The sequence below is a fragment of the Balearica regulorum genome, chromosome Z (genome assembly GCF_011004875.1).
Source record: "Balearica regulorum gibbericeps isolate bBalReg1 chromosome Z, bBalReg1.pri, whole genome shotgun sequence".
NCBI classification, from domain to species: domain Eukaryota; kingdom Metazoa; phylum Chordata; class Aves; order Gruiformes; family Gruidae; genus Balearica; species Balearica regulorum.
The window spans coordinates 70,763,186-70,789,801 of NC_046220.1; the positions used below are offsets into that span (position 1 = coordinate 70,763,186).

Here is a 26,616-nt window from a genome sequence, read left to right on the forward strand (position 1 = left end):
CAGATTGGTAGGGGTTGGAAGGGACCTCTGGAGACCATCTAGTCCAACCCGCCTACTAGAGCACAATCACCTAGAGCAGGTTGCACAGGATTGCATCCAGGCAGGTTTTGAGTATCTCCAGAGAAGGAGACTCCACAGCCTCTCTGGGCAGCCTGTCCCAGTGCTCTGTCACCCTCAAAGTGAAGAAGTTTTTCCTCATGTTCAGATGGAACTTCCTGTGTTCCAGTTTGTGCCCGATGCCCCTTGTCCTGTCACTGGGCACCACTGGAGAGAGTCTGGCCCCTTCCTCTAGACATCCACCCTTTAGATATTTATAAGTATTGATGAGATCCCCTCTCAGTCTTGTCTTCTCCAGACTAAACAGCCCCAGCTCTCTCAGCCTTTCCTCATACGAGAGATGCTCCAGTCCCCTCATCACCCTTGTAGCCCTCCCCTGGACTCTCTCCAGTAGTTCCTTGTCTTTCTTGAAATTGGGAGCCCAGAACTGGACACAATATTCCAGATGTGGCCTTACCAGGGCAGAGTAGAGGGGGAGGATAACCTCCCTCGACCTGCTGGCCATGTTCTTCTTAATGCACCCCAGGATACCGTTGGCCTTCTTGGCCACAAGAGCACATTGCTGGCTTATGGAGAGCTTGTTGTCCACCAGGACTGCGAGGTCCTTCTCTGCAGTGCTGCTTCCCAGCAGGTCAACCCCTAACCTGCACTGGTGCCTGGAGTGGTTCTTTCCTAGGTGCAGGACCCTAAACTTGCCTTTATTGAATTTCATATGGCTCATCTCTGCCCAACTCTCCAGCCTGTCCGGGTCTCGCTGAATGGCAGTGCAGCCTTCTGGTGTGTCAGTCACTCCTCCCAGTTTAGTATTGTCAGCAAACTTGCTGAGGGTACACTCTGTCCTCTTGTCCAGGTCATTGATGAATATGTTGAACAAGACCAGACCCAGTACTGACCCTTGGGGCACACCACTAGCACCACTAGCTACAGGCCTCCAACCAGACTCTGCACCGCTTATCACAACCCTCTGGGCCCTGACATTCAGCCAAGTCTCAATCACCTCACTGTCCACTCATCTAACACACACTTCCTAAGCTTGCCCGTGAGGATGTTATGGGAGAGAGTGTCAAAAGCCCTGCTGAACTCAAGGTAGACAACATCCACTGCTCTCCCCTCATCTACCCAGCCAGTCATGCCATCATAGAAGGCTATCAGATTGGTCAGGCATGATTTCCCCATGGTGCATCCATGCTGACCGCTCCCAATAACCTTCTTTTCCTCCACATGCTTATTGATGACCCCCAGAATGAGCCGTTCCATCACCTTTCCAGGGATGGAGGTGAGGCTGAGAGGCCTGTAGTCTCCTGGGTCCTCCTTCTTGCCCTTTTGGAAGACTGGAGTGACATTGGCTTTCCTCCAGTCCTCAGGCACCTCTCCTGTTCTCCATGACCTTTCAAAGATGATGGAGACTGGCTTAGCAATAACATCTGCCAGCTCCCTGAACACTCGTGGGTGCATCCCATCAGGGCCCATAGATTTGTGGGCATCGAGTTTGCTGAAATGATCTCTAACCTGATCCTCCTTGACCAAGACAGAATCTTCCTTTCTCCAGACTTTCTCTCTTACCTCCAGGGTCTCAGTTTCCTGAGGGCCAACCTTAGCAGTGAAGACTGAAGCAAAGGTGGCAGTCAGTAACTCTGCCTTCTCTGTATCCTCCATCACTAGGGCAGCCACCTCATTCAGCAGCGGGCCCACATTTTCCCTAGTCTTCCTTTTGCTACTGATGTACTCAAAGAAGCCCTTCTTGTTGTCTTTGACATCCCTTGCCAGATTTCATTTCAAATGGGCCTTAGTCTTCCTCGTTGCATCCCTGCATACTCTGACAACATACCTGTATTCCTCCCTAGTGGCCAGTCTCTTTTTCCATTTGGTAAACTTCCTTCTTCCTTTTGCGTTTTTCCAGGAGCTCTTTGCTTATTCATGCAGGTCTCCTGCCTCCTTTGCTTGTCTTCCTATTCTTTGGGATGCACCAATCTTGAGCTTGGACAAAGTGGTGCTTCAATATTGACCAGCTCTCTTGGGCCTTCTTATCTTCTAGAGGCCCAACCCAAGTTTCTTCCTATGCAAAAGTCGTGTGGTGTTTTCCAGCTGTAAGAAGCTAATCCCATCACTTGTCAGTATGGTTCAAGTTCATGTCCTCTTACTTGTCATGTTCCCCACCCAAGTGTAACTTTGGCTCCAAAAAAAAAAGAGCGAAAACCCCAAATCTTACAACCATCTCTGTCACTTGTGTCACCTCCCTTGACCTGCTGGTCACGCCTCTTTTGATGCGGCCCAGGACACATTTGGCTTTCTGGGCTGCAAGCGCACACTTCTGGCTCATGTTGAGCTTCTCATCAATTATCACACCCAAGTCCTTCTCCTCAGGGCTGCTCTCAATCCATTCCTCGCCCAGCCTGTCGCTGTGCTTGGGATTGCGCCGACCCACATGCAGGACCTTGCACTTGGCCTTGTTGAACTTCACACGGTTCACACGGGCCCACCTCTCCAGCCTGTCCAGGTCCCTGTGGATGGCATCCCTTCCCTCCAGCGTGTCGACCACACCACACAGCTTGGTGTCGTTGGCAAACTTGCTGAGGGTGCAACTCGATCCTGCTGTCCATGTTGCCGACAAAGATGCTAAAGGGTGCCGGTCCCAGTACCGACAGCCATTAGAATTTATTACAATAAATTATTCATATTTGCAATAGCACAGGACTTGTGTTAGTTTACAAAACAATTTTGGGTATTATTTTCATATGACAAAGCTAAGGACCCCACAATTGGACAACATTTTTGAAACACCCCAGTAGCTGCAAATTTTAAACCGACACTCTCAAAATATCCCTAGCAAGTAACTGCAAGAATAGTAAAACCAGCATATTCAGGTATCTTAGTTCCTAATTCCCAAACAGAACAACTGTCTAGAACTAACTAAAATACTGAGGTCCTTGCATCTATTTGTGGTATAAGATACTATTTAGAAAAGAAGTATCAGTTGAATTAAAGGCGTTAGAAGATAATATTTAAGTGGTCAGGAAAAATAAACTCAACCAAATTATTTGCTCATTTACAGACATGGTATTGCTCAGCCCCTGGAACTGCTCTGAGGAAATATTTTAAAAGAAATTACCCAGTACAAGAAAAAACACTATATATGTAATTTAGGACCTTTTTGGATAGAACGATATTTTTTCAATTCAGTTTGTTACACACACATGCACAACACCACTCTCTCCCTGAAAATGAGTATTGTTTTTCAGTTTTCCTCCAGTACCGTATTGGGGGACAATCTAAGCACACTGCAACACATGTGCACCCATGACATCAACAAATGTATTTGGTGTGAATCAACTGAAATATCACCCTACATTCTTAAAGGAGTGATAAAAACCTACAAATTTCTTGCAACACCTGCTGTTATGTGTTTAACAGTAAGTGTGCCAGCCACTCTAAAGCTGTATGAACAGATTACACTGTATAAGGAATAATATCCCAACCCAGAAAACACTGAAGCATGTCCTGGCTCCTTCCATGGAATTAGCCATATGTTTTGTATGTTAAACACAATATGGGGTTTCTTAAACTGAAGATATTTTGTCTCTCACACATGTGTCCCTCAAATAATCTGAAGCTCCGCGGGCGACCCAGGTGGGTGTCTCGGCCCCAGCCCCACAGCCCAGCACAGGCCGTCGCACACAGTTGAAAATGCTTTATTTTGAGTTATTTTGAAGAAATGTCAGACTTAGAAAAATGTGGGATGTTATATCAGTAACTTTACCGAGAAAAAAAAAATCCTTTTAGCCAGTATACTTCCTCTAGGCAAATTAACACACAAATTAAAGCAACAGCGACAAAGTGCTATCGAAATTATTAAAACTCCTCCGGCGGCATAGGCAGAGGCTCGAGAGGAAGGCTCGGCCACATCGGCGGTAGTTCCCCCCGCCGCCCCCCGGTTAGAGCGCCGGAAGGCAGAGGAACGAGCGCTCAGCTCCCTGGCAGAGGCTGCGCCGGACAAGCAGGTACGCGAAAGGCGGCTCCCCCCCCCCCGCTGCCCCCAGCCCGGCTCCGCAGGGCCTCGCCGCCCCTTCCCGCCGCCCAGCGGAGCAGCCCCGGATGGCGGGCCTCAGCGCCGCCGCAGGCCCACAGCCCCGGCCCGCCATTTGCTCTGTCGGGCTGCCCGCCATTTGCCCGCCGTCCCTCCCTTCCCGCGGCTGGGACAGACCTTCCTGCCCCACCACGCCCTTCCCCCGGGAGAGGCGGGGGGGCCGCGCGGTTCCCGGCCAGCTGGCTGAGGGGGCCGGCAGCCGCGGCTGAAGGCGATGGCGGTCCGGGCTGAGGGCGCTGCCGGCAGCCCGAGCTGAGGGGCCGCCACCTTTGCCTCCAAACCTTGGACAGCTCCGGCGGCCGGCTGCGCTTCCCCTCTCGGCAGCCGGCACAGCCGCCAGCGGCCCCTTACACCCTCCAGGTACTCCTGTCCCCCCGTTTCAGACCCGCACCCTAGGAGCGACTGCCTGCACCCCCCCCTTCCTAGCTCCTGGTCTCTTAACAGTACAAATTATTTCCTCAAAAGGCCGCCAGCCCTCATTTAAAGGAACGGGAAAGACAAGCCCTAGCAGAGACAGTTACAGATGTCAAGGCTCCGGTCCAAAGAAAAATCCGGCAGGCAGGAAGCACCAGGGAGCTGTGCAAGCATCTGTCACCCTGAGCGCAAAGCCCGGGCGAGGACATGAACACGGACACACTTACAAAGTCAAGTCCAGCCGTGGCTGAAGCTGGACTAGATGGGAGCTGGTGAGGCAGGAAAGGGCTCCAGCTTCTGCTGTACCTGCCTGAGCTGTCACAGTTGTTTGACAAACTACAAATTATTTGTTTTTTCATTATCAACAGGTTGCTTTCATTTTTAAGTCACTTGCTAGCAGCAAACACTACAGTTCAAGAATAGAGGTGTTGGAAACAGCAACAACAATAAAATCTAACTGCACATTACATTCTCATTGTAGTCCCTGTAGAAGAGATACTTCAACCCTTAAACATAAACAAATAAATTGAACATGTTATAAATGTTTTCACATTGGACATAATGAGTTATATATTTTGTGTAAGACAGTATCATATTCTGCACCATTAGCTAATTTTAATTAGCATCACTGCAGGCAGGTGAAACAAAGCAGAGGCTGCATGATCCTCCTCTAGTAACCATTTCGCACAGGACTGACATCTGATCTCATCCTCATAACCCCATGGAAGAAACATGCTTTGGCTCAGGAACACCATTGTTAAAAAAAAAAAAAAGCAAAAACAAAAAAAAGCAGCAGCTAGTCCTTTCTTATATTGCCCAAATAACTCACCATTTCTCAAACTATCGATCAGCTCCCTTTCCCTGCTCTACTTTCAAAAGTAGCTTATGGCCTCCCATGTAGATCACATATAAATCTAAAAGTCTACCTCTAACCTTGGTCTCAATTTAATGCTGAATTTTATTTTACCTCCAGACACACCTCACAGGTTTTTGTTCATTCCCACTTTTCCATTTCTCACTGCCTAGACCCCACTGCTTTAGCTTTTGGTTTCATTTGGCATAAATTCACTCACTCCGTGTGCCACCCTATTGCAAGCTACAGGCCAGTACCTGCACACAGAGGCCTCTGGGGACCAGCAGTATGTATGTATTTAGAGGGAAGAACTCATCCAATGGTGCACAGAAAATGTAGTTGGGTCTTTAGAGACATCTGCGGCAGAAAGAGGATGGCAAGGTGGCCGTTCCAGAGGGCAGCCAGAGGTACTGACTCCTCCATCAATCTTCCCTCCCAGAGTATCAGCTCTATTTCTGCCTTTGTTTCACCTGCCAGAGTATCAGTAAGGAGGCATGCGGGACCCCACCAGTGGGAGCAATTTGGGTTTCAGATGTTTGGGAAGAAAACTGTAGGCTAAGAGGGGGTTGCAAAGGGAAAGGCTCTCCAGTGGAGTTATTACTTAGAATCATAGAATAGACTCATAGAATGGTTTGGTTTGGAAGGGACCTTAAAGATCATCTAGTTCCAACCCCCCTGCCATGGCCAGGGACACCCTCCACTAGACCACGTTGCCCAAAGCCCCATCCAACCTGGCCTTGAACACTTCCAGGGAGGGGGCTTCCACAGCTTCTCTGGGCAACCTGTTCCAGTGCCTCACCACCCTCACAGGGAAGAATTTCTTTCTAACATCTGATCTAAATTGACCCTTTTTTTGTTTAAATCCATTCCTCCTTGTCCTGTCACTCTATGCCCTTGTAAACAGTCCCTCTCCAGCTTTCCTGTAGGCCCCTTCAGGCACTGGAAGGCCGTGATTAGATCTCTCCAGAACCTTCTTTTCTCCAGGCTGAACAACCCCAACTCTCTCAGCCTGTCCTCATAGGAGAGGTGCTCCAGCCCTCTGATCAGCTTCGTGGCCCTCCTCTGGACTTGCTCCAACAGCTCCATGTCTTTCTTGTACTGGGGACCCCAGAGCTGGACGCAGTACTCCAGGTGGGGTCTCACAAGAGCAGAGTAGAGGGGCAGGATCACCTCCCTTGACCTGCTGGTCACACTGCTTTTGATGCAGCCCAGGATACAGTTGGCTTTCTGGGCTGCAAGCGCACACTGCTGGCTCATGTTGAGCTTCTCATCAATCAATACCCCCAAGTCCTTCTCCTCGGGGCTGCTTTCAATCCGTTCCTCACCCAGCCTACGGTTGTGCTTGGGATTGCCCTGACCCACCCGCAGGACCTTGCACTTGGCCTTGTTGAACTTCATGCGGTACGCACAGGCCCACCTCTCCAGCCGGTCAAGATCCCTCTGGACGCCATCCCTTCCCTCCAGCGTGTCAACTCCACCACACAGCTTGGTGTCGTTGGCAAACTTGCTGAGGGTGCACTTGATCCCATTGTCCATGTCGCTGACAAAGATACTGGTCCCAGTACCGACCCCTGAGCAACAGCACTCATCCCTGCTTTTCACTTGGACATTGAGCTGTTGACCACAGCTCTTTGAGTGCGATCATCCAGCCAATTCCTTATCCACTAAGTGGTCTGTCCGTTGAATCCATGTCTCTCCAATTTAGAGACAAGGATGTCATGCGGGACAGTGTCAAATGCTTTGCACAAGTCCAGCAAGATGATGTCTTTCCCTCTTCCCTTGTCCACCAATGCTGTAACCCTGTCATAGAAGGCCACCAAATTTGTCAGGCACGATTTGCCCTTAATGAAGCCATGTTGGCTGTCACGAATCACCTCCTCCTTTTCCATGTGCCTGAGCACAGGTTCCAGGAGGGTCTGCTCCATGATCTTGCCAGGCACAGAGGTGAGACTGGTCTTCCTTTTTTTCCCTTTCTAAAAATGGAGGTTATGTTTCCCATTTTCCAGTTAGTGGGAACTTTGCCAGATTGCCAGGACTTCTCAAATATGATGGAGAGTGGCTTAGCAAATTCATCTACCAGTTCCCTCAGGACTTGCAGATGCATCTCATCAGGTCCCATGGACTTGTGTCAGACCATCTAAGGAACCTGAAGGTGCACCTAATCTTCTCCTTCAGTGGGTGGTTCTTCATTCTCCCAGTCCCTGCCTTTTGCCTTCTGTGACCTGGGCAGTGTGGCCTGAGCACCTGAGGAGAGCCTTTCATCCTGTCCCTCAGGGTGAGGGGGGTGGATTGCTCATGGTCCCACCACGCCCCCACCCACGCTGCTGGGGCAGCACTGGGTGCAGCAACAGAGTATCATTTCTCTCCTACCAAATTAATGAACTGTTGTTGGACAGGGGAGATAAACAGATCAAGGAAATACCCAGTTGTGCTTGCCAAACCACATCCCTGCTACCAATACCATTTAACAGCTGAATTCACATTGGACTTAAATTACTTAAAAGTTAGTTTAATTGGTTAGACACACAGCCAGATTGTTTCTTTAATTCCACAGATTCAGACATTGTGTCTATATGCACAAATACCTAAAAAATTAGAGTTATGCAGCTAAGCAAGCAGCTCTGTCCTCTCTGTGTTATCAAAAGACAGGCTTCTTAACAGAAGCCAGGTATAAATACAATAGCCAACTTTTATTTTCATAATTAACATTGGGCCAAATTCTTCCTTCTGCACAGAATCTCATCACATATTACTTGCATCTCAGAAAACATCATAAAAAAAGAATGCTAGTTAATCAAACTGCTTGAAATTTTAATTGAGATCTACGTTTGTTCTGCAACAGTTTCTCAAAGGCTATGATGAAACACAAGAACCATTTTAAATGAGACTAAATAAAAGCACAAATCCCAGGAAATCATTCTGCATTTGGAGAAGACTGAATAGAAAAGCCTGATTTTAACTAAGATCTACAGGATTACCAAGAACATTAGGGAATGTCCTTGCAAAAATTCCTCCCTTCAGTTAAGGCTTTGAAAAGAAAGTTTTTCAAAGTGTGGAGCACCTCTAATCTCAAGGCAATAATTGAGAATTAGAAGTCCTTAGCATCCTTGAACATAGAGCTAGACAAGTATTTTCTAAACAAATCTAACTTTACAGTAAAGACCTATTAATCTTATTAAAAATGAGATTGATTCTTACCACTGGGAGCTGGCACTGTAACTGCCACTCAGTTGTTCCTAATTTATTGGATGAAACAAATAATGCAACATTTCATGGTTGGTATTGTTTTATTGTCTAATAGTGATTAAATTATTTACACTCCTACTTTTCAATCCCACCGTTTAGCACTCATACCTATGGCTTTTACGTTTAGCACATCTTTGTGTCAAGTGTCAGAATTTCATTTCATGAAACAAAAAACAGGAACCTGATACCATATAGACAAGTCTCCTCTATATTTATGTTTAAACATATTCATTAAAAAAAAATTACAATTTATAAAAGAAGAGTCTGCTGGTAGCTTTCTTCCAGCTCATATTTACCACAGACTCTACTGAGCTTTTCCTATTTTAAAGTGTCCCTTTTAAAATGTCCTGCTGCCTTCACATGGAATCAGTTTCCTCCCTCAGGCCCCCTGCCTCTAAATTGAACACAAAAAGAAAAAAAATCAGTAGCCGACAATTTTAAGCAAAAATATAAAGCACTATAACATTATTTACATTGCCTTTTGCTGAACTAGGTTCTTGAACACTCTAGGAACTTTGTGGACGTTTAACCAGTCAGTGTTGAAAAGGCACAGGATTTTTGTGCTCAGAGACCTCCAGCAACAATGTTTTTTCTCCAGCCTGAAAGCTAGGGACCGCTGTTAGGATACAGCAAAGTCTGTTCTGAAAATCACAGGTAGGCAATTGCCACTTACAATAGAACCCACCAGATTTTACTGATTCTTCTGCCACAGACACCCTGCAAATCTACAACAAGAGTTTGCTCCAACTGCAAGAGGAAAAGAGGTGAAGTTACTCTTACATATACCCAGGGATGGTGTAACAATGATACAAGTTATTCATTACTAAAATCCCCACAAAGCTGTCCATGTCTGTGGTAGTTTTTGTTCCATGGTATTACATGAATGTGAAAGATTTTTCACATATGAGAGAAGTTTAGTTGAACATGAAGAAAACTAATTTTGGTCCACTTGTCCAGCTTCCTATGGACAGCACATTGGAAAGGTGACCATTGATGGTTCAAAACCAATGTAAAAGTTAACAAAAATAATTTGGTATTTCATTCCTAAACCTGTGCAGTGTGTTTGTCCTAGTCATGCACCTTTTCATTCTGTGTGTCCACTAACTGTTGAGTTTTTAAGTCTTCAGCTTGTTCATGATCTTCCTTATCTGCATCATCTACTTGATTAGGTTCCTTTTCTTCTGCTTCTCCTTGATCAACACTTTCATATTCTACTTGTTCCAGGTGTGTTCCATCTATAAGTTCTGCCTGTACTTCTTCCATCTGTATTTGATTTACATGCTCAACATGTAACTGCTCCACATGAACTTCAGCGCCTTGTTCAGTCTGAATATGTTCAACTTCCAAGTAACTAATTTGCACCTGTTCTTGCAGTTCCTCCATCTGTGTGCCTTTCGCTTGATTGTCCTGTATGAGATCCTGGTGCATCTGTTCCACAGTAACCTGTGCAGGATCCACTTGTACCTGAATTACTGGTAGGACATGGACTTGCTCCACTTGTTCTATTATAGTCATTGATGTTACTGGTTCAGCTTCGACAGCTTCCACTGGAAGAACCTCTTCTGTCACTATTCGTTCAGAAATATTGTGCATTTCCTTGAGATGCCTTCTCAGCTCACTGCCTTGCATAAACCACAAATCACATAAGGTACAGTGGTTGGGTTTGTCACCGGTGTGTATTACCAAGTGATCTTTGAATTGATCCCAGCTGTTAAACACACTGTTACAAACCTGAAACAAAAGATAAAGTATATTAAAGAGCGCCAACAGAAATATAACAAAGTATAGTGCTTATTTCAGATCATGGCTTCACATAGTGTAGCCTCTTGCTACTTGGAATAAAAACCCATATATGTTAGAGGTAAAAGCTGAGAAGTCAGCTTCAGATGAACAGAAGACCTGGTATTAATTTATTTCTTTTTAAGAAACAGTGAGCTACTTTGAGTTGTGCATACACAGGATACTTAAACTTATGAGTCAGTACAGCATTTGAAAGTTTTCTTATTTTAACCTTATGTGAAATTCACATACAGTATAATGCCCCAATAAGTGTCTGGTGCTAGAGTGTTGGGTTGAAAGCTATTTATGTAATAATACTGTACAATGAAAGTGTAACACAAACTGTCCTTTTACTGACCTTCTAGATGCAGTACTACAAGCTGACTTTTCCTTATCAGCTTTCATTTGCTCATGGCATTGTAAGGTTTAACTGGCTAGACTGAACTCACTCATTTTGCCATTTCAAAGATACACTTGGGTGATTTCAGCAAATAAACTCTTTTAAAACTCCATCCCTTTAATTTTTTTCCAGATAAAAGTACTGCCTGAACTGCAGACACACTGTTTTCACAAAGCACATGAGCACAATTCCTTCCCTTCAGCTGGCACTGAGGTACGTGAAAACACCACACAGACTGCAGAAATGAATGAGGTGCCAGGGTAGGAGAGGGAGAGAGAAGAGTGGGGTAAGGTCAGGCTTGGAGTAAAGAAACAGTCTCAGGAATCTGTCCATGCAAGTGTTCTTGCCTGCAGAGAGAACATGTTTCAACATCCCTTCACTGCTGGCAAATAGTTTTGAAACAGAATGTTCCACCTCCTCAATTTTCAGCAACAGACAGAAGGATGATGGAATATCTGACAGGGATTAACTCAAGATCAGGACTGTGTAGTGGAGCTAAATATCTCCATTTTGCTGCTGAAGTCTGTTAAAACCAGTTTGTGTTGCGTAGCGCCATGCTTTTTCCCCCCAGCCTCATGCTTTAGAAAGCAGTTGCACGTACACTTCTTAAAATACTCATCTTGTAGATAAGCACTCAAAATTACTTAGCCATACATAAAGGTAATGACTATTGGTAATGCCCAAGCACATAATTATTGTTCTTGCCACGTGGAGCCTATTTCAGTACTCAAGGCATACACTGAAGAGCACGAAAAGTGCTCATCAAGGAAGCACAATTTTGTTTTCTCCTCTTTGTTCAGTGAGCCAAGATTGATTTATTGAATACTATTCCAATTTAGTTCCAAAGAGAGAAAAATTCATCCAAGAATTGCTGCAGTTTCCGTAGGCTGCTAATCCACATTCACAACATCTGTGAGAGGATGTGGTATCACTTTAGAAAGAGAAAGCTATGACACAAAGGAATTAGACCAAAGGGTCACAAAGACAAAACAGAATGTTCAATGAAGCTATTAGGTACAACTTTGTGTTATACAGTAATTCTCACATTTGGAACAAGCTTATCTTTAAGATCAAGGTGTGCTCCCAAGAATTAACTGCAGATTAGCATAACAACTAAATGATGCAACAGCATCAGTGAAACTTCCTATTAAATGATTTGATTAGCAACACAATTAATCTCCTGCAGTATTCAATGTTTTCTGTGAATAAGATCACTCCCACTTTTGGAACAAATAAAGCTGATATCGAGCAGTTTTATTCACTACACAATGCAATTTAACCTCAAACCACAGCCATCCTGTGAACTGAATAAGTTGAAATCCTAAAGGGAAAAAATAGACGGGGAAAGAGAGAGAGAGAGAGAGAATCTCACTGATTGTAAGCATTACGAGGCTCCATATCAGTAATTCCATATTTTAAATAGAACTACTTATATCTAAGAATTTATCTGCATGTTGTAGTTGAATGCAATCCTTATATTTATTTTACTAAAATAAGTTCTTGGAGACATAAGCCAACTCTTGTTGCCTTTCCTGCTCAGTACTCCCACGCTCCCTCAGCACAGCAAGGAGGTAACTAGCCTCAGGCTCTGCTACTTCCATTACCCACCTGACATTCATACAGCTTCTTTCTTCCCTTTTTAGCTCCAGCTCCAGACTGACAGGCCGTCAGGTGACATTTGAGCGTGCTATTCCTAGCAAAACGTTCATGGCAGTTTGGACATTCAAATGGTTTTTCACCTGTTAAGACAGATACAGGGATTTGTAAGTGCATAAACCCAGCCAGTTTTCTGTCATCTCTCTCTTCTTCCTCTCTCTCCCTTTTGTGTAATATATAAACACAATAAATTGTGATAAATACGCTGTAAAGATGCGGCCAACTGGATTATTCTACAGAAGGAGAGAAAGACATTCTATGTGAACTTTATTTATGTAAATAAAAGTGTAAAAATCTAATGTGGAGTCATAACTCTTATTTAGATAAAAAACAATGTAACAATTACCAGTGCCATTTAAAGTACATTTAAGTTTCTATGGAAATAAGATTACTGACAAAATATCTTAAAGAAATAGCAGCTATTTCTCTCTTTTAATCTGATAATATTTACAGTTAAAAAAAATCAACATTAGTAAATATACAAAGTGACACATCAAAGAAGGAAGTATATAAATAATACAAAGTTTTGTTTTCAAGAAAAAGAACAGCTTATGCTTGAGAGCTGAAACTGAGCTCCAGAAAAAGAAGTTGGCAGGGAATGACCACTAAGTAACAATGCATCAGTATTAAAACAAACAACACTCCCTCCCCTCAAAAATACAGTGAAGAGAAAGCACAGAGGGACATAAATGGGCACAAGCAAGATAAAAATTCTTTTCAGTTTAGCCATTTCATTCCAAACCTGGTACCAAATACAGAAGCCAGCTAAGGACAACAGCAGGGGAGGCTGAGTCGTTTTCTCTTTTTCATCCAAAGTAGTATATTGTTATTACTGTCATCAAGTAGTGACAAAGAACAAGTGGCATCTCTGTTTACTAATTTCACCATGCAAAACCACAATGAAATTCAAGGAAATTAGAGTACAAAAAAATTAGGAGCAGTATGTTTCTTCTGAAAGTCTGATAATTAATCTGTGGAGGTACTGACACCAATATCACAACTGAAACAAATGGCTTAATGAACTCCAAAAGAGCCTGAAATGCCTTAGTGAATAACATAAGAATCTATCCTAGCTAGTTTAAAAGCCTGCATTTTCAGGAATGCAGTAGTTACTGACTGTTGAGATGGAAAACCAATAAATCTGTATTTGCAGAAATAAAGATATTCAGAAGTTCCTAATTAGCTTTTCAAAAGAAATCCACAAGTAGCCTATAATTCTCACTTATACACCTAAATGCTACAGAAAAATGTTAAATGGTGGGAACATTCATAGAACATTCACCCTAATGGTTACAAAATGGTTTTTGGAGACTGTTGTACTGGTAATGCAGAGGATGCTGAACTGCCATCAAACTTGCAGGTCAAAAATCACAGCCTTTGCCCAAGCAACTAATGGATACTACAGAACAATACTTGCACCACAGACCTTCACCTGCCCCATTATCTGGTCACATTTAAATAGTTACTTGGAGCAAGGCACCAGTCAGGGACAGATTTATTCCGTTCTTACTCCAATTCTTCAGTAATTTCCAACATATTCTGCCAAAAGTGTCTGAAAGTGACAATTCAAAGATAATGGTGGCAATATCCAAAGGCCAAAAGACCTTGTGTGACTCCTTGCACAGTACAAATCAATGCTGTGACCTGAGCTGCACCAGTCACAGCAGTGATGAAAAACACAGAGAGCGTGCCGGCTGTCTTTTCTCCTTTCCTCTCCAAGAAACACACTAGAAAGCTGCAGGCTAAACTCCTCAGCTAAAGGTGACAACTTGCTTCTCCTTCCCTGTGTGTCATCCAACCACAAGTCTAGTCTCATCTAAGTGAGATTTTACAAACAGGGAGGTTTTTGGCCTGATCTAATGATTTTTTTTCCCCTCCCTTACGAGAATGGATGAGATTTCACTTGCCAATTGTAAGTAATACACAGGACAGAAATTCTGACTGGAGATAGTCCAATATTGTGCTGGTCTTTTATAATCTGACAGTCACAGGAAGGAGACTGCCCCAAATAAGTATTTTTTAACCCAAAGAAATTAATAACTAACACAGTGACTTTTATTTGCCTAATAGGTAAGAAATACCAGGGAATTCAACCATCACCATAAAGCTACCATATCATTATTTAGATTTGGTTTAGAGACAAATACTAAACCTAGTTTGTTGGGTTTTTTTCCACAAACACAAAGGCAGGCATTTCAGACATTTATCAAATGAACTTCTGGGGATCATTTATTCCAAGGTATGTAAATAGAGCCCATTAATTCACTCCTATGGAAGATGTTATTTCCAGTTCGAATTACACTTTCTGGAAAACTTATTTCAGATTTACCAAGCATGACAAATACCTTAATTAATTTTTCCTAAGAAGCTGGTATACAAATTACTTCGGTTACAGGGTTTTCAGACAAGGGCAGATTAATTTAGCTGCTTGGAGCACATCACAACTTCTTCACTTCCACCTTCACTAATGTGAGCACACACACACACACTCCATAAAATGAAAAGAAGAAAAAAATCAAGAGGGCCTAACTTTGAGAAATATTCAGCAGTCAAAATTTCCAGTAAAATTAAATGGAGTCAAAGCTGTTCAGTGTCTCTTTCTGCTAGGAAATATAAGCTTTGCAAAATAACAGGATTAGAGCAGCATGCTGTGAGCAGCAGCTTCATTCCAAGATTGATTTCTGTGTGAGGAAATTGCTTTTCTTGTATAAGACAAATTAGAGCTATTGAACTCAACAGATATACAGTACTTAAGTGCAGCATTGCAGAATTTCTGTCCTGGGCGTTACTTACGATCACCAAGTGATATCTGATCCATACTCATAAGGGGGAAAAAGATAACGCTTACGTAAGACCAAAACCCCTCCCTAAGTTCTGGAGATGACTTTGTTAATATTTTCAGAGTTACATGATATGCAAGACATTTTTTGAGGTATTTTTTCAGAGATTCAGAAGCTGCTTAAGGTACTGTATGCATAAGTGAGACAAACTCCATGGATCTCCTTCCTTTCTTTTATTAAGACAAAGAAAACAGCCATTGGCAATGTCAAATTACTGCATCAAAAAGAATTACCAACACTGATAAGGTGTCTATTTCTGCCCCAATTGCTATTTTTATGCTATTACTGGTGTTGTATTTGATCCTGTTGCTGCTTAATCACTTTGTAGGACATTCTTCTCCCAGGCCTTTTAATTTCATTTTAGCATTCAACCAGTGCTATACAGAATTCAGAACTTAGAAAGCTTTTAGCTGCATAGGATTTTTTCTGCTGACCTTAGAGGACCACAGTTAAATGGTAGTATCTGTTTTGATTTTAAGCTTAAGGCTTTTGAAAATGCTAAACCAGAAGTAATTAGATTTCATGTGTTGTATCAATATATATTTAGAACGTACTCTGTGCCTCCTGTGATGCATCAAATTGCTTTGTCCCCAAAATCCTTTGTTGCAACAGCAACCAACATATTGTGCTATTTGGCTTACTCTGTTAATCTGCCACAAACTTCTCTCTGAAAATGCTTTTGTTAAATAGCTTGTATTTGGATTGCTCATAATGGAGAAACACTCCCTCCTTCACAGGGGATAAGGATTTGCCAAAGACTGTTTATAAATGGAACTTTTAAGGGGCTAATGGGAATAGACTGGACACAGTGTCATATCAATACTCAGCAGTCCCATACACAGAGATAAAGAAATTCTAATTAAAAGGCTTTAACAACAACAAGAAGCTGCAAAAGAAATAGGGCTGCTACCATCCGTTAAATTCTTAGTGATAACTCATAACTGACATATTAAACAAAAACATCTGGAAGATCAGGACCACATATATTTTACATTCAGAGTTATCTGTATAACACTCAGTATCTGTTCAGATAGTAGACTTTTCAGTGAGATGAAGTAGCATCTTAATCTCCATATTATAGAGAAGAAAGAGCGAGCACACATCATTTTGTACTCAAAAGATGCTATCCAGATTTCAGAGACAGATTTCACAGTAAAAAAAGTGTACTATAGCCACTAAAAATGTCTTCCTGTGTTAATTAAAAAGAAAAATCAAATCATAGATGAGATGTCAAGAGCAAGGGTGAAACCTTCCAAACAAGATGGTACAAGAGAGAATCGTTAGGGGGTATTTTATGCCTAATGCATTAATATGCATTTGCTCAGATATTGTTAGATAAAGAAACCCTCTAAATTGTACTCCACTGAGAAGCTCACAGTTCAGATCATATTTCAACAGTAACATTTACTAGTAGAATTGGGAAAATACAGGTAGCTCCTCAGTTTGGTACTACTGAAGAAGGAAACATGCCTTAAGGAATTATTTTGAAAAAATCTTTAAGATTTAATAGACTTGAGAGAGAAGCTTCATTAATGCTTTCTGGTTTTAGGTGCCTATTTTTAACCACCTCAATCCCTCAAAAGTTTACATCTGTGGAAAAATGAAACAAACGAAAAATGACCAAAAAAGACACACCAGCATTTTAGTTGTAACTAGAAGCCAAGTATTTCTAGCACTCAAGACTCATGTTCTCTTCAGCGTATTCTCTATTTCCCCCAGAACATCCAAAAATCCAAAATGCTACAGCCAAGGCCACAAGGACACGACTGTAGCAGTACTCTTACCCGTGTGCTTCCGGAGGTGCTCTTTAAAATGTCCAAAGTGGTCAAACTGCTTATCACAGTACTGGCATATATGTATTTTTTTGCCAGGTCTTTGCTTCTTGCTGGCACCACCTTCATCAAGGTGGTAACAGGTGAGGTGCTGTTTCAAAGCACTCTCTCGTAGGTATGTTTTATTGCATATGTCACACTTGTAACTCTCAGTAGAATGTGTTTTCATGTGTTCCTTAAAATGGTAAAACAATTTAAACGAACGGTTACATTTCTCACAGTGGAATAAATTGTTCACGTGTGACAGCTGAAGTTCCACAATTTCAATACCTTCTACCTGTTTGCATGAGGGATCAGTTGCACTATCGCTTCCTTCTTGGATCTGGCATTTTCTCTCTCCCTGACGATACTTGCTGGTGATATCTGCCAAAAGAGCCAAAGCCGACTCATCCGAAGTACCCGTTGTCTGTATGTACTTTATGGATTGCTCTGCAGAAGCTACTTCTTCAAGTGTTTCAATGCTGTCATCTTCCACTTCAATCGTCCCTTCAGCAATCTCAACCTCAATTTCAACAGGCTCTGACTCTGCAGATGGCAGTGTTTCTGTGATAACATTAGAGGTTTCAGCTATCTTCCTCTTTTTTGGTTTATTTTTGTCTTGTGCTTGATTTGATTCTAAGGGTGATGAATTTTCTTTGTTCCTGTAAAGCATTTGCATAAACACATTTAAGATCCATAACCATCTACATACCAATTCCTGCCTGATACTGAGCTTCTGCATCCAACACTCTCTAGCTGTTTCTCAAAGAAGCTGAATGATGAATGACCACATAATCTGTGTGCATGTCAGAAGCTAATTTGTCCTTAAGCTATACTCCTTAGAGCTGTAAAATAGCATGGTTAAAGCCGCAGAGCCTTTGACATAAGGCTACTAAAGTGTTTTAAATAGCTCTCCTTGAATGATACAAAGCACTTATGAAGAAGAAAGGCCAGTTAACCTAATGACACAGGTTTATCTAAGAAACTTGTGAAATTCCATACTTGGCAAGAAAACTTCCCTGAAGGAAGGAGTTCTTTGGCCTGCCTACTCAGAAATAAGATTCAAGTCCTTCCTACGCTATTCACCTCTTAAGCTCTAGAGTGTGTACAACTGCCTGCAGTGCCTACAGCTTGTAAGAAAACACTACAGCTGTGACTTCACACAATGATTATTAAAACATACTTCAGGAAAGCACACAGCTAACAGCTGAAGTAAAAATAAAAGCCCCTGGGATGAGGAAAGAGTATTCTAGTTTAATTTTCTGTGCTTAAACACAACCACCAGCTCTGTTCCAGTTCTCCCTGCATCATACAGAACCCCCTCCTCCAAGATGTCAGGGATAGCATGCCACCTCAAACACAGAGCAGAGTGGGCCAATGCTTTCAAGTCACACCCTCAAGATCATCTGCAGCGCTTATGTGCTGGAGGTTTTACTACTGATGATCAGTTTCGAAAATGAGTGGCTATCTCCCCTCAGATGAGACTGACAGGAGTAAGCTGTGCTTTTACCTTCCTTCACAGCCTGATGAATCCTTTCACATAATTTACTCCCTATCACTTTCATGTTTTCTAGTAATAGGAGAGGTAAGGCTTTGCCCAGTATCGTAAGTCATGTCAGAGATGTGTGGCTAATGATCTAATGCAGGATACGGCTTATTAAATTGCCCCTTACTCTACTGAGACACAGGAAGACTGAGCAGCTAAACTTACAGTTTCATCTAGCCTGGATTTCTGGTGTCTAGGTGACTTTGCACATTACAGCAAGGAGCTCCAGGATCACGTACCAAAAGACTAATCTGCTCAAAGAGGAGACTACCATCCTTCAACACATTGTGTGAAACTTTTAATAGGGATACATACATACAACACAACTGCACTTTAAGGAGTAACAGCTGGCTGTTGGGTTTTTTTTCTAGTCTAGATTATGCATTGTGCAACTCTTCAATGCATTATACAAATAGTTCTAATTACCTCTACTTCAGCTGAAGTTTCTGAAGCTTACCCCTTCTAGTCAAAGCTGTGATTGAGGCACTGCATTGCAATTCTTTCCCCTCTTACTGTGGAGGAGACAGACTGACAGTGGTACTCCGGTTTGTCTTTCTAACAAAAGAACCCCCAAACCTAAACCAAACCAAACAAACCCACACAAAGAACTTTTCGAAATCTATGAACAATGGAAATAATCTTAAGAATAGACTGGCTTGCATGTGTGTTCGTTAAGCAAAACATTTGTTTCCTTATAAGAATTACAGGGTTTACTAGTGATGCCTAATCAACAAGCTGCATAACATCATACAATAGTGGGAAATGCAGGCTGGACAGTTTAGCTTGATGGATGGATCTGAAACCTGGTTCAACAGCTCTACTGGTGTACGCTGCCTCAAAGTGATACTGATTAGAACATACTTTTCCAGTTTCAAGTTTCTTTTAAATTCCTCAAGCAGACAGTTAAGATCTGCTTTTTGTCCTGAATTGGAAAAAACCCAAAACTTGTTTGATGGTATCATGCTTAATCTTAATAATCTCAAAAAAAGGTGTTTGTGGGGTTGGAGGGTAGGACTAGAAATGCATAATCCCATATCTTTCCTATTTAAAAAAAAATACCTACTTTTCAACTCTACTGCCAATCCACAGAATAAGCATGGAATAAGTTAATTTGGAAGTTAATGCTGATGTTGAAAATGAAATTTCCAGCATATCATGTCATGGAGGTTTTTTAAAACAAAATGTTAGCTGGCTACTAGAGGAACTTGGGGCAAATGCCACTCTCCTTGGCTAACATGTCTATAGGGAGATAAAAAGGAAACAACAGTCTTTCCTTAGCCTGAATGCTAAGACCTTTCAGCAGGTCTAGAAGAGAAAGCAAGAATAACCATAGCGCTAGGAGCACTTACTGCCCCTCCTTTTGTTTCATGCCATCAGAACAGCATAGCATGCAGAAGGAATGAGAACATGACAGCACTTTCACAAAGTGAAAGGGAAGGAAGGGGAAGAAAAACAGCATGATGGGACTGGCACCTGCTTTTCTCAGGCTGAAGTCTGGCAATGGAGTGGAGCTCCTGCTACTGGAGTTTTTGGTGCCACAGCAACATTTGATCAAGTATTAATCCCATATAAAACTTATTATAACCGTTACATTCATTCAAGACCTTTGAGAGGTTAATTTTGCAGCAAGAAGTTTTACGATCACTGCTTGTTCTCTCAGAAATAGCAGAAAGCTCCATGAAATCAAAACATCAGCACAAGCTTGTTAATGTGGTCTAATTACCTGAGGCACATCGTCACTGCACACCCTGCTGTCAATCAGGTGTGGGCAATCAGCACAGAGACCTGGTATTAATTACCACGAAGTCACAGCCCTACAATGTCTGCAACATTTACCAGCCATGTCACTTGTCATCGAGTTCCAGCCCAAAGAATGTGACATTTTTCAGCCTGTATAATTCTGACCCATATCTTATAGTAGAAGACTATATGGTCCCACACAAGTTTAGAGAGTTGCAGGATAAGGAACAGCACTGCAAAATACTGGCAGCTAGCTCTTGTAAAAGGATTCTTGTGACTCTACATTTCAGTGTTGGGAAGAAAAAAAAGCTTATGTGCTTACCTAATTTCAAGTGCTTTGATTGCTTCTAACATCTGTAGATACTCAGCGGCTTTCCAAACATCATTTGCTTCTTCCTCACCTTGGACCATTAGCTTTGCTGTATAGGTGAACTCAATTAGGTGACGAAATGCCATGTTACTTACACCTGTATACCAGCAACAAGAAAACCAGTTTCTTTTAGCAGTTCCTCAGTCTCACCTATCTGATGAATCTTGCATACTTGCCTGCTCACCACTTTGCTCGCAGCACTGTAGCTGCCAGTTTCATAAAGATGACACCCTTAAAAGGCTCATGTTGGAATAAAAAGTCTACTATAGAAACATACAGTTAATGTGCAACAACTACAGAGTTATGCCACAACATAGGAAGGATAAGATGGACAAAAAGCTGTTTGAATAACAAGAAGTGTAGATTTAAACACAAAAATACAATCTCTCTCAAGAAACCTCTGAGCAGCAAGTGTACTAGAGGCTGAAATATTGCTCCAGGAATTTGCTCCCTGACTACCAGGCAAGTATTGCTCCATGTCTGTCCTGCTCTTGCACCCCAGCCAAGGCATCTGCCATTGACCATCACTGGCAGCCCTTTTCACCTGACCAGAATGGCTGTTGTCAGGGATAAGATTATATGTCACACTGCTAGTCCTAAAAATGTACAGGGTCTGCCTGACCTCCATTAGCCATGTATCAGGGGGAAGAAAAATAAAAAGGAAACCAAAAACCAAACCACCCACAGAACCAAACCTCACACTTTCCCTTCCAAAAGTTTTAATTCAAGACTTTTCTTTTTAATTTTTCTTAAGGGGAAGTTCTCTTCCAGTGGTGATAGCTGCTTCAGAGCTGACATCTAGAAAGCTACTGATATGACTAAGCATGTATGTAAGCCTGAACCAAGGATACAACATTCATTTCCAGCTTGGGCACACAACTCTGAAGGTTTCTATTTGCGTAAATCAAGATTACCTTCAATCTCCACCAAGGGCTCCTGAGTGAAATCTTGAAAGAATTTGTAGAAGAACTGGCTACAGGCAGCAAGAACAGCCTTATGAGCTTTGAAATGGTGACCTACAAAGAGATACAAAAATTTTGGTTTAAGATAACACCTTCCTCACTCGTAGTGCAGATGCAGAAATATTAAATGCAGGAAATCCTTAGAAAACATGTTAAGTATAGCACAGCAGTTTCAAAATGGGCTTCTATCTGAAAATATTTAGTCCCTTGTTTGGAAAAGAGAAGCAAAATCATTAATTACGGCTGGAGACTCTGTTCACCCTGAGTTTTGAAATGAAACTCTGCAAGCAATTCACACACCAGTACAGAACCAAGAATTGGTTAGCAGCCCAGTTTGACAGCTGACCCATGACAAACTCAACAGCTTCCCAGCACAGCTTTCAGAATTGTCTGTATACCAACTGGTTCCCAAGCCTGTACGTACCATCGACAATCAGAGTGATATCTGTAAACTGGTCTTGCTCACGTTGTTCATTCAGTCGATCCAAAATAACTTTATAGTGTTCAGGGAATTCCTGGATACATTCCATTGTTTCTTCGGCTTCCATGGCAAAAGGACTGGTCTGCAAAAGATGTGGTATAAGAATACTGTGCCACTCAGTACACAGCTTGCACAGTCAAATTAGTATACACATGAACTAACTAGCACTTTTCAGGGACTACAAAACCAATAGAAATTCTAAACTGTCTTGGTAACAAGTTTACCTGATTTTAGCTAACAGGTAGAAAATGGTAGGGTTAATGATGTGGAATACTGCCTTATTCATACACACGAAAAAGCAGCAAAAGTGGGTAAATGTATTTCTCTATTCTACAGATGCAGCAGGGATCCACCTCCCTCAAAGCAAATACTGCAGGGATGTAACATCTCTGCAGCTAACTATTCAGCAAGACCTCAGCAGCATAATGTCAGAATCTTTATACACTTACTTCTTGCAATTCCACCAATCTACTTGGTGGAAGAACAGTTCTTAAAATTTTCATATTTAAGTCGCATTTTGCACCTAGTTAACACAAGGTGCAAGGATGTAACAAAGCAGCACTTTTCGGCTTCTGAGTACATAGGAGTTGCCATGGATTTAATATGCTGTCACACCCAAGAGCAAAGAACATCTTATTCACCCAGCCTACTTACACTTCTCCCCCCCTGCAAGGTGAAATACTCTTTGTCAACCTTTTGAAAGAGACACATATACTTGTAATCTGATGGCTCTTCCTCCCTTATACAATAAACATAGCTGGGGGTGGGAGCTGCAGAGGTTCTCAAACCTGAAGAGGTTTAGCAGAACTCCGTGCCTGTGGACAAGATGCAGATGTTAGTCTGCTGCTTATGCAAAAGAACCTTGGAAGAAAGGGTCCAAGCACTTCAATGAAATCATTTCACAAATTAACTCGGGGCAAAATCACTTGAGATCTGTGCAGCAGCACCCATCTTCCACATTCACGCAGCTCACACGGAGGACAAAAGCCAAGACATTTCAAGTCACAAGTCACATTAGCACAGAAACATTGTTTCTTTTCACAGTCTAACTGAAGATCATGTGGTTTCTGACTAGGCTTGAATGAGTCTTAAAGGAATTTGAGACATATCCTTCACTATACTGTTATACTTAGTATGGACAAAAGAAAGTCAGGAGAGCAGCTAGAATCAAACCAAACATTGAATATAGAGATGGAAACTTCTGGTGTAGCAAAGAAGCAGTTTTCTTCAGAGTGCTAGAAGGAAGTGCTTCCTGACTTCTGGTGCAGATTGTTTTTGTCTATGATTGAAATTGGTAAGTCCTGAGCCCAAAACTGTTCCTTGCATGTATTAACCACGTCTCAGTGGATGGCACACCACTTGCTAACTCCCCTTTGCAGCTGTGCAAATTCTACCTCACTTACAACAAACACACATATGTTTATATGGGGTTCAACTGAAGTAGAATTACCCAGTTATGATAAAAGCAGTTATTTTCTTATGACTAACAGACATCAAGTAAAGGAAATCGTAGAATTCCTATTTTCACCACAAAACACACTTTCTCGCATCTCAGAAAAATCAGCCCATGGAGAAATCATTTTGCCAAGAGCACACAAAAAGAAGAGCAGAAGCAACCATTTATGGCAGTCTAGCTCTACCTGCTATCACTGTTTTGCCAAGCAGATGCCGAAACACCTATCAGGGTCTTAAAAGAGACAGAGGAGACCAGCCTGTGAGGGCGTGGGGGAAGGTGAGGTGGAAGGGAGCGGATGCTGCTGCTGCTGCCTTCACTTCACCTCATCTGTAATGCTGGGTCTAAGACAGATGACCAGTAGCTCCTGCCTTTTTTCTGTTATCTGGTATTCCACATAAAGTCTCACGTGGGAAGTTGTCAGCCATTTACTTCACCGTTTAATTCTTCTTGCCCACTTATGACACATTGTAAAAGGACAGATGACTTGCAGTTAAAAGCATAATTCCTTAAATAAAATTTTGACCCCAACTCTCACGATTTCCACCTACTCAACTGCAATTTTCTTACAAATTGAGTATTTGCAGAGACATCTTACAAAAAAACCCCTCCAAACAATAACATCCCCCCTACCAAATATAAGAAATTTTAAAAAGTTCCTTTCTCAGAACACTTAAAGAACATGAATGAGAAAACATGCAACTTATGATTGCTAGTTTATTGTTGGGAATTAACACAGCACTAGTTAAAAATGTGAATTTATTGCATATCTAAGCGCAGCTACAGCATTCATTTAGTATTCTAATTGTAAAAACTCAAGTGATATTGCAGAAAAAAGCCCAACAGAACAACATATATTCAATAAGAGCACAACTGCTTTGGAGGAGGAAGTGAAAGGTACAGTCGAGAAAACCAGACAGAAGTGATACAATTTGCCACTTATAAGTAGGCTCATAGACAAGTGATGGAAACTGGACTATTTCAGTTTACCTTGATTTTCCTAGAAGACGCTGTCAACTACTGACTTAACCTTACCAGCTTGTAACACCAGATGCATCTCACATGATACGCGTATGATTGGCAGATTTGTTTTTATAAATCCGCCTCAATGAAGCCATCTTATTACTATCCCCCTGGACTACAATAGGAACTCCTCACATTTTAAGCATTTGGTTTTATTGCCTACGTGGCTCACACATGAATGCAGGCTGGCAGAGCAATGTTACGACAATTCAGATGACCCAGAGGTCCAGTCTGAGGACTGGCCGAACCACCACCATCTCACTGTAGCCACCTCAGAAAAGGGGAATCTTGAGGGGCGTTTGGTGGGCAACAGCAGTGGTTGCTTCCAGGTAACACAGAAACGAGAACTTCTTGCACACTTTGCTGCGTGTTTTTCCTCAAAAATAGCAACGGCACAGAAAGGATGAGAGCCGTCCCCTCAGCCACAGACAAGGCCTCGCTCTCGCCGAGGCGGCCCAGCCACACGCCGGGGGCCGCACTGCTGAGGGGCAAGAGAAGCCTGTCACCGACCACAGCGATCGTGAGGCGGCACCACCACCCGCCGCACCGGCCCGGGGCTCCACCGGCCCGGGGCCCCGCCCACCTCCCGCAGGCCCCGGCCCCGCCGAGCCCCCAGCGCCCGCGCGCGGCTCGCCCGGACTTCAGCCCTTGCGCCCCGTGGCCAGCCACGGCCTCCCACTCGCTAGCGGCAGACCCATTGGCGGGCGCTGATGGCAGTCAGCGCGATCCCCGCCAATCGCAAGGGGGCGGCAGAGCCCGCCCCAGGCGGAGGAGCCAATGAGCGCCCGCCGAGTCCCAGGAGCGGGAGAGGGCGGAAGGCCTAGCCAGCGCCGAGTGCCCGCCGGGCACGGGCGCTCCGAGAGCGGTGCGGCCGGCGGCCGGCGGGCGCGAGTATCCCACGGAGGCGCCCCCGAGGAGTGGCCTCGGCCGGTGCTGACCGAGCCGTGCGCTCGGCAGCACCGCCGTCTCGGTAGTCCTTATTACGTCATCAAAGCGCGCATTAAATCGATCCCTTTTCAATTCCCGGCCGCGTCGCACCCCAGCGGCGCGGCGCCCCGCGGGGTGGGAAGGCGGCTCCGCTAGGTACTCACCGCGAGGAGCCCCTCGTCCCGCGGCGCCCGCTCCGCCGTTACCGCTTCCTGCTCCCCAGCACGCTGGAAAGCGGGGCGGGTGCCGGCCAATCGCGACTCGCATTCCCGGCCTCCACCGCGCGAAGGAAGTGACGGCAGGGTCACCTTTCACACGACAGGGCGCGCACGCGGCGGAAGGCGGGGCTCGGCGGCCCGGTGCATTCTGGGATTCATAGTCTGCGTGTGTGTCTGTCAGCGAGGGGCAGCGGCCGTTGGGCGTGGGCGGCGCTGCCGCCGCCGCAGGAGCCGCGGTCGGGGGTGGGCGCTGCCCCCCCCCGGGTAGGTACCCGCTGTGCTGCCGAGGTGGAGGCAGTGCCGGGGCGGGGCTCCCGCGGGAAGCGACAGTTCTGACGGTCACTTCGTGCCGGCCCGGGCCGGAGCAGCACCGGCGGCGTCGGGCGGCCACCTCGCCCGGCAGGAGGGTTGGCGGGGGGAGCGGCTGGCGCGGCCGGTTGGCGCCCGCCGGAGGGCGATGTGGCGGCGGGGAGGCGGCCTCAGCTGTTCCGCCCCTGGGAGAGACACGGCTGGTTTCTGACGATGAAAGGAAAATGCAATTAAATGCGCCATTGAGATAAGATTAAACGCCGTTGTTGTTCCCAGCTGTCGAGTCGGCGCGTTCACCGGTTTCAGGCGTGAACCAACAAGTCCGTGCAAGTGACCGCCAGAACAGTGCCGCCACTGTTTGACTGCCTTACTGCGAGATCAGACTAATTCATGGGTGTCTTCGGAGCGCTGAAGGAAAACGCGTGTGTCTCCTCTTCCAGAGGTGCT

General features: G+C 43.8%; 1 protein-coding gene across 10 annotated transcripts; it reads right to left on the reverse strand.

The window, feature by feature from the left end:
• Positions 1-8,211: 8,211 nt before the first annotated feature.
• Positions 8,212-26,033, reverse strand: ZNF131 (zinc finger protein 131). 10 transcript variants are annotated; one of them, XM_075740016.1, is made up of 8 exons: positions 25,807-25,928; positions 22,183-22,321; positions 21,711-21,812; positions 20,749-20,893; positions 17,439-17,802; positions 17,114-17,336; positions 12,442-12,572; positions 8,212-10,385 (listed from the first exon to the last, which is right to left on the reverse strand). In XM_075740016.1, exons 2-8 carry the CDS (start codon positions 22,304-22,306, stop codon positions 9,723-9,725), a joined length of 1,752 nt encoding a protein of 583 aa, XP_075596131.1. In that variant the 5' UTR covers positions 22,307-22,321; positions 25,807-25,928; the 3' UTR covers positions 8,212-9,722. The 10 variants fall into 10 exon arrangements, with proteins under 10 accessions (XP_075596131.1, XP_075596125.1, XP_075596126.1 ...); XM_075740010.1 differs by adding an exon at positions 22,890-23,054 and having other exon boundaries at positions 17,114-17,802; positions 22,183-22,316; positions 25,807-25,874; XM_075740011.1 differs by lacking the exon at positions 25,807-25,928 and adding exons at positions 22,890-23,054; positions 24,683-25,269 and having other exon boundaries at positions 17,114-17,802; positions 22,183-22,316.
• Positions 26,034-26,616: the final 583 nt, after the last annotated feature.